Raw genomic sequence first — 8,677 nt, 5'->3', positions numbered from 1 at the left:
TCTCCTCCCTTCCCTTTCTCCTCCCCCTCTCCCCTCTCTCTCCTCCCTCCCATCTCTCCTCCCCCCTCTCCCCTCCCCCTCCTCCCTCCCCTCTCTCTCCTCCCTCCCTCTCTCTCCTCCCTCCCACTCCTCCCTCCCTCTCTTTCCTCCATCCCTCTCTCCTCCCTCCCCCTCTCATCCCTTCCCCTCTCTCCTCCCTCCCTCTCTCCTTCCTCCCGCTCTCCTCCCTCCCTCTCCCTCTTGTCCCTTCCCCTCTCTCCTCCCTCCCTCACTCTCTCCTCCCTCCCTCTCTCGCTCTACCCTCCCCTCTCCCCCTCCCTCCCTCTCTCCTCCCTCCCCCTCTCTCCTCCTTCCCCCTCTCTCTCCTCCCTTCCCTCTCCCCCCTCTCCTCCCTCCCCCACTCTCTCCTCCCTCCCTCTCTCGCTCCCCTCCCCTCTCCCCTCCCTCTCTCTCTCCTCCCTCCCCCTCTCTCCTCCTTCCCCCTCTCTCTCCTCCCTTCCCTCTCCCCCTCTCTCCTCCCTCCCCCACTCTCTCCTCCCTCCCTCTCTCGCTCTACCCTCCCCTCTCCCCTCCCTCTCTCTCGCTCCCCCCCTCCCCCCTCCCTCTCTCTCTCCTCCCTCCCCCTCTCTCCTCCTTCCCCCTCTCTCCTCCCTTCCCTCTCCCCCTCTCTCCTCCCTCCCTCTCTCTCCTCCCTTCCCTCTCCTCTCTCCCTCTCTCCTCCCTCCCCTCCCTCTCCTCTCCCTCCTCTCTCCTTCTCTCCTCCCTCCCCTCCCTCTCCCCTCCCTTCCCTCTCCTCTCCCTCCCCTCTCCTTCTCTCCTCCCTCCCCTCCCTCTCCCCTCCCTCTCCTCTCCCTCCCCTCTCCTCCCCTCCCTCTCCTCTCCCCTCCCCTCTCCCTCCCCTCCCTCTCCTCTCCCCTCTCCTCTCCCTCCCCTCTCCTTCTCTTCCCTCCCTCCCCTCTCCCTCCCCTCTCCTTCTCTCCCCTCCCTCCCTCCCCTCTCCTTCTCTCCCCTCCCTCCCTCCCCTCTCCTTCTCTCCCCTCCCTCCCTCCCCTCCCTCCCCTCTCCTTCTCTCCCCTCCCTCCCCTCTCCTTCTCTCCCCTCCCTCCCTCCCCTCCCTCTCCTCTCCCTCCCTCTCCTCTCCCTCCCTCTCCCTCCCCTCTCCTTCTCTCCCCTCCCTCCCTCCCTCTCTCCTCCCTCCCACTCTCCTCCCTCCCACTCTCTCTCCTCCCTCCCTTTCTCTCTCCCCCTCCCTCTCTCCTCCCTCTTTCTCTTGTTCCTCTACTCGTTCCTTAAATTCTCTTGGATGACGGCACATGCATTGCGGGACATGCTGGGGAATGTGATGGTGGAACCATTAACATACCTAAGCAAGACAAATTCCTGCCTAGGAAGCAAAGCGGTATATGGTCTTAGAGGGCATCTCATATAAACGAAAGAAAACAATAATTTACAACAGAGTAAATCATAATTAAACATCTCAATCTCGTCCCTCCAACTCATCGTCTGAAGCAAGCCTCCTCCCAGGGTGTTGCCTCTTCACCTCTGCCCTACTCTTGTTCATGTTACCGAGCAGCTCCAACACATAGCTCGCTTTGCTGCAGGGTCCAGGCTCCTGCAGGTCACAGGGGAAGGGGAGCTCGCTGCTGCTGCTGGCCGCCTCCGGGTACCGTTTGACCGGGCGCTGGCCTTCCTCCGCCGGCTCGCTCTCACCGGAGTCGCTCTGGTCCTCCCAGCTCCTCCGGCCGGGGTGCTGGCGCTTGCTGTACAGCAGCGACCTTTTGCCGGGGTGCTGTCTCTTGGCGAGCTCGCTGAGGAAGGGCAGCTGCCGGCCCGAGTCCTGGTGCGTGGACCGCCTGCCCGGGGGCTGCCTCGCCGGCATCTCCACCGAGCCGTCGTCCACCTCCCTTCTCCCCGGGTGCTGCCTTTTCTCCGCTTCCACGTAACCGCCTTCCTCGTCCTCGCCTTGCTGGCGTTTCCCCGGGTGCTGCCTCTTCTCAAACTCTTCCTCCAACCGTTTCCCCGGGTGTTGCCGTTTGAAGACCTGTTCTGCTGGCGGCCAATCCGCATCTAAAACTGTCCAGAGCAAAATAGAAGTAGCTTTAGTGCGGGCGAGCTGTGCGCTGGAGCTCGGCGTGGATGCCGGGCACCCACCTCCCCCCAAATAATGGATTGGATTTGATCCGGAGAGAATCCTCCTGCCAGAGGAATTGTTCAGTGTGTAACTCTGGAGGGAAAGGCAGTAGCCACTTTGGATAATATATTTAAAAAAGAGGATATTCACCTCTGACCAGAGCAATTACACCCCCGTCTATCGTCAATGGGCTTCCCAGCTTTCAAAAGGCATGTTTTTTGTATCTAATGCGATCGCTTCTTTTTTCCTTGGTACATATTACTCTGAAAATCACTGTGATGGATTTATCAAATTCGTCTCTGCACACCTTAACTAGCTTAACATCAAAGAGTGGAGCGTCGGCTGAAAGAGCGGTGAGGAATTTGCAGAGAGGGTGTTTCCAGTTTCGATCCCCCCCCCCCCCCCCTGCCGTGAGTGAGCAGAGTGAGTGAGCAGGCTGGAGAGCTGGGGAAGTGGGAACATTTGCATTTCCACATTGTTGACTGTAATTTCATCTCCTCTCAGATATTCAGTGAGATGTCAGACCGCCGCCTAAACCATTGATTTTTCAATCTGAAATTGTGTTCCGTGAAAATGTTTAAAGTGTAGCTATTCTAAACAAAAAACCCGGCAAATCAGACCAAGCACCATTCACCCCGCCTGTCCTAAAGTTCGCGCGATCGGATTAATTCCAACAGGTGTTTCGATAGAATTTGGGGAGAAATTAGAATATTTTTTACGCAGTGAGTTGTTATGGTCTGGAGTATACTGCCTAAAAGGGCGGTGAAAGCAGATTCAATTGTAATTTTCAAAAAGGAATTGGATAAATATCTAAAATGAAAAAAAAGCGCAGGGCTATGGGGAAAGGGGAATGGGACTAATAGATGGCTGTTTCAAAGAGCCGGCACAGGCACGATGGGCCGAATGGCCCCATTCTGTGCTGTATCATTCTTTGATTCTATAACGATCTGTGACCAGGCCAGCCCGACTATGGGGTACAACAAGTCCTTCATACTTTAAAGGCACGAGTTGGCGCTTGCAACTCACCTTCTACCTGTTCACTACGGTGGTACCTCTCACCTCAAAACCTCCCCTACTCAAGCCCAACTTTCCTGGCTGCTGCTTGCGTTGACTGTCAGGGTCGAGGTCAGGATTACTTGTGGGGCGGAAAGGTTGGCCATTCATTCCTGACATCAGTGAAAATGAAAGATTGCCCCGTTTCTAAACGCCGCCTGCACTCCATTGGGTAGCGACTGTACGAGCCGTTAGCTGGTCTCTCAAACTCCGCTCACGCTGGCTGGAGTCTGCTACAATACAAATTACAATCATTCACACAGAATGTTGTTAAATTCTCCTTCCTAGTCTGGCGCACCTTGCAATCTTTCCTTATCCCTGTTTTATTTCTGGTTTTCTAACTTTCCCACTCTCAAATGCGAGATCCTGCTTTTTAATATTGTTGGATTTAATTAGTTTATTTTACCAGCACGCTGATATATTCTGGCGGCAAACAGATCGGGAATGGGAATCAGTGACACAGAGTAAACCCTGCGTGTACTTAAAGTTCGATTCTAACTCTCAAAACAGTTCGCTAACCCGAGCAATCAACTAATTCAACCAAATGCTGGGAATTTAAAGCACTAAAATAAAAGTCATTAAGAATCCACAGTTCCTTAAATTACAGGATGTTTTATTCTACGGAAAACTAATTAAAGGGTGAATTCCAGACTGACTGGGTCTAACGCCATTCAATAAGAGCTGTGTGTACCGTTAGCGTTCCGCTCTTCTCCCATTTTTGTCAGCATGGAGCGAATGAACATTGTCTCCGCTCTCTGAAGCATCTCCTCCAGCGGGACTGCCTCTCCCCCCGGCCCGTCCTCTACCGACGTGTGCTGACCCGCTGTCACAGACGTGTTGTGAAGGGTGAGGTAGATCAACAGCAGGAACCATGTCGACCTCATCTCGGTGCAAAAAAAGTTGGGACCACTCTGTGTGGGAAACAAGAATTGGAGTTTACTTAATAATGTACAGGAGCAGGGAGAGATTGGGCGCCAAGCGGCACAGTGCGCTGTCCGGCGTGCTGAAAATAGGAAACCTGGAACCACACAATCCAGGACTGATCACCGTCTCACACACACACACATACACACACACACAACAGCAGAGACACACAGACACACATAGACACATATACAGAGACACACAGACACACATAGACACATATACAGAGACACACAGACACACATAGACACATATACAGAGACACACACACAGACACACAGAGACCAGACACATATATAGAGACACACACAGACACCCACAAATACACACATACAGACAGAAAGACACACACGTACATAGACACACAAACACACAAGCATATACATACACCCACATACAAATGCACACATGCACTTATACATACACACACGCACACAACTAACATAAGATTTGAAATCAATGGCAAACAATGAACACCTTGCTGCACAGAATTCCTCCTGCGTATTGTTACCTGTCCCGTCTCCGACTGCCCTCCGCGCTCCTTCCCCGCAGGCACTCTATGTACCAGACTACAGACCAGTGTGTCACTCGGTCCTGTTGTGAAAGATCTTCCTTTGGACCGAGCTTCTGTGATCCCAATTTCGTTCTTGGCTCAGTTTGCCTCTGACGATCAAAGGCTGCCCATTTATAGCCGTTTGGTATCTCCCCCCACCCCCAGCTATGCAAATGAATCAGTCGTAGGTTAAACGGGTGTCTCTTTTTCTTTACTGATCGGAAGGAAAGTTGAAAGCACAAACTCTCTCACACACGCACACATACATATATATATAGAGAGAGGGAGAGAGATACACACCTATATATTATATAGAGAGATATACACATGTATATGGATACACATAAAAAGAGATACACACATATATAGAGAGATACACACATGCATACACACATGTATATATAGCTAGGGGAGAAGAGAAATTCACATATATACACACAGTTATATATAGGGAGATACACACATATAAAAACACACATACATAGGCATACAGGCACATGCACTTAGACAGAAATAGATACACAAAGATATATACATGTATATGTTCACATATGGACATCCATACATAGGTACCCATATGTAAATATGCACACACATAAGCACATACTTACAGTTACACATAAATAAAGGAACAGGCACATACATAATACACACATATAAACATACACCAACACATACATATATGCATGCACACAAAGACATCTGTGCATACACTTTCATACACACACACAAAAACATGCATGCAGGCACATATATACATGTACACATACACAGGCACTCACATACACACACATATAGATACATGCATACACACAAATATATAGGTAAACTTGCACACATATTCATAGACATACATATGCATATACAGACACACATGCAGTGGTTTCCATTCCCCTGTCCAGTTCTCTTCTGTGTCATATTAAGGCTCTGATGAAGTGAAGTAAAAATTTCCTAGAGATATGAATTAAAAATTAATTTGGATAATAGATCTCAGCAGAAAAATTAATAAACAGATATTTAATCAATTTCTAAATTAGCTGTGTTCAATCTATGGTGACCCCAAGGTGTCAATTTCCCTGTGGGAACAATTGAAAAGAAGAAAATAAATGAAGTGAAGAAGAATTTGCATTCATATAGCACCTTTCCCAACCTCAGGAAATCCCAAAGTGCTTCACAACCAATGAGATACTTTTGAAATGTAGTCACTGTTATAATGTAGGATACATGGCAGCAATTTTGCATACAGCAAGGTCCCACAAACAGCAATGATATAAATGAGCAGATAATCTGTTTTAGTGATGTTAGTTGAAGGATAAATATTGATCAGGGAGAACTCTGCTGCTCTTCTTTAAATAGTGCCATGTGATTTTTTTTACATCCACCTGAGAAGCCAGGTGGGGCCACGGTTTAACTTCCCATCCCACCTCCAACAGTGCAGCGCTCCCTCAGTACTGCACTGAAGCGTCAGTCTAGATTAGGTGTCAAATCTCTGAAGTGAACCCATAACCTTCTGACCCAGAGGCAAGAGTGTGGCCCACTGAGCCACAGCTGACACCTTGAATGGACGCAAATGAAAGAGAACCTTTAATGGTTAAGTAGTGCGTAACTTTCCACTGAATGGAAGTGCTATGTGGATGCTGCCTCAGTTCCATGACACTGCTGCTTGGCTGTTGGTCTTTACTGTTAAATCGGTCTTCAAACGCCATGTGCCATTCAGAAATCTAATGATCTCATTGGCTTAAGTGACTGGACGGAAGGACAACAAGGAAATAAAGATAGCTATAGTTTGATTCAGAGGCACACAGCAGCAATCTAGAAGGCTAGAATCCACTGTTGGTGATATGAGTGGGCAAACACTCAATGCTCTTAGATAACATTCCTCAGTCCATTATTTTAACAGCACTGTTAGCCCATTTATTTTCAATCGGTTAATTACAGACAAGCGCCACCACTTTTCCTACAGCTTGATAGTAAAAGAAGCAAGAAAGTAGGGCTCAAAATGTAATTAGAAGAGTTGGTTCTTTTTAAATAACCATCTTTGAGGTTCACAGAGAGACATAGAATTTGACAGCCCAGAAACAGGCCATTCAGCTCAACAGGTCCATGCCAGTGCGTCTGCTCCACATGAGCCTCCTCCCACCTCACATCATCTCACCCCATCAGCATAGTCCTTATGAAATGCCATCTGAATACATTGGGTTGGAAAAGATGAAATGTGCAAATCTGTGCCAGTCCGCTCGTGTCCCTAGCTCTGTCAGTGCTGCAGTCTTTCCTGCTACAGTTCTGGGCACCAAACCTTAGGAAGGATATATTGGCCTTGGAGGGAGTGCAGTGTATGTTTACCAGAATGATACCCAGACTTCAAGTGTTAAGTTACGAGGAGAGATTACACAAATTAGGGTTGTATTCCCCAGAATTTAGGTTATGGGGTGATCTAATCGAAGTTTTCAGGATATTAAGGGGAACAGATAGGATAGATAGAGAGAAACTATTTCTGGTGATTGAGGATTCTAGGACTAAGGGGCATAGTCTAAAAATTAGAGCCAGACCTTTCAGGAGTGAAATTAGGAAACACTTCTACGCACAAAGGATGGTAGAAGTTTGGAACTCTCTTCCACAAACAGCTAGATCAATTGTTAATATTAAATCTGAGATTGATAGCTTTTTCTTAAACAAAGGTATTAAGGGATATGGGGCATAGATGGGTATATGGAGTTAGGTCGCAGATTAGTCTTGATTTCACTGAATGGTGGAACAGGCGTAAGGGACTCAATGGCCTAATCCTGTTCCTATGTTCCTATATACAGAGTTATGCCCATGTGGATCAATTCCCCACTAAAAGTGTGACTGCTGTATATTTCCCGCTGACCAATGTAAATAGACTTTACTGCACTCAGTGAAGGCTGAGGTGCATTGCACTTGTCATGAGCTCAACCCAGTGTGAGGCAGCCTCATGGAGCAGTGTGTGAGTGATCTCAGGCCTCACAGAGCAGGGTGTGAGTGCACTCAGGCCTCAGAGAGTGAGTGATGTCAGGCCTCAGAGAGTGAGTGATGTCAGGTCTCAGAAAGTGAGTGATGTCAGGCCTCAGAGAGTGAGTGATCTCAGGCCTCAGAGAGTGAGCGATCTCAGGCCTCAGAGAGTGAGTGATCTCAGGCCTCAGAGAGTGAGTGATGTCAGGCCTCAGAGAGTAAATGATCTCAGGCCTCAGAGAGTGAGTGATGTCAGGCCTCAGAGAGTGAATGATCTCAGGCCTCAGAGAGTGAGTGTTGTCAGGCCTCAGAGAGTGAGTGATGTCAGGCGTCAGAGAGTGAGTGATGTCAGGCCTCAGAGAGTGAGTGATGTCAGGCCTCAGAGAGTGAGTGATGTCTGGCCTCAGAGAGTGACCGATCTCAGGCCTCAGAGAGTGAGTGATCTCAGGCCTCAGAGACTGAGTGATGTCAGGCCTCAGAGAGTGAGTGATCTCAGGCCTCAGAGAGTGATTGATCTCAGGCCTCAGAGAGTGATGTGATGTCAGGCCTCAGAGAGTGAGTGATCTCAGGCCTCAGAGAGTGACAAATGTCAGGCCTCAGAGAGTGAGTGAGGTCAGGCCTCAGAGAGTGAGTGATGTCAGGCCTCAGAGAGTGAGTGATCTCTGCCTCAGAGAGTGAGTGATGTCAGGCCTCAGAGAGTGAGTGATGTCAGGCCTCAGAGAGTGAGTGATGTCAGGCCTCAGAGAGTGAGTGATGTCAGGCCTCAGAGTGTGAGTGATCTCAGGCCTCAGAGAGTGAGTGATCACAGGCCTCAGAGAGTGAGTGATCTCAAGCCTCAGAGAGTGAGTGATCTCAGGCCTCAGAGAGTGAGTGATCTCAGGCCTCAGAGAGTGAGTGATCTCAGGCCACAGAGAGTGAGTGGTCTCAGGCCTCAGAGAGTGAGTGATGTCAGGCCTCAGAGAGTGAGTGTTGTCAGGCATCAGAGAGTGAGTGATCTCAGGCCTCAGAGAGTGAGTGATCTCAGGCCTCAGACAGTCAGTGATCTC

General features: G+C 49.2%; 1 protein-coding gene across 2 annotated transcripts; it reads right to left on the bottom strand.

Moving 5' to 3' along the window:
* Positions 1-1,232: 1,232 nt before the first annotated feature.
* trh (thyrotropin-releasing hormone) lies at positions 1,233-4,748 on the bottom strand. 2 transcript variants are annotated; one of them, XM_086002285.1, is made up of 3 exons: positions 4,620-4,748; positions 3,876-4,095; positions 1,233-2,073 (listed from the first exon to the last, which is right to left on the bottom strand). In XM_086002285.1, the coding sequence occupies exons 2-3, from the start codon at positions 4,066-4,068 to the stop codon at positions 1,478-1,480; spliced, it is 789 nt and encodes a 262-aa protein (XP_085858411.1). In that variant the 5' UTR covers positions 4,069-4,095; positions 4,620-4,748; the 3' UTR covers positions 1,233-1,477. The 2 variants fall into 2 exon arrangements, with proteins under 2 accessions (XP_085858411.1, XP_085858413.1); XM_086002287.1 differs by having other exon boundaries at positions 1,233-2,067.
* Between the last annotated feature and the right edge of the window lie 3,929 nt (positions 4,749-8,677).

The sequence above is a fragment of the Somniosus microcephalus genome, chromosome 11 (genome assembly GCF_052327205.1).
Source record: "Somniosus microcephalus isolate GS21.2 chromosome 11, FLI_Smic_1.0, whole genome shotgun sequence".
NCBI classification, from domain to species: domain Eukaryota; kingdom Metazoa; phylum Chordata; class Chondrichthyes; order Squaliformes; family Somniosidae; genus Somniosus; species Somniosus microcephalus.
This window is presented reverse-complemented; position numbering and strand designations above follow the sequence as displayed.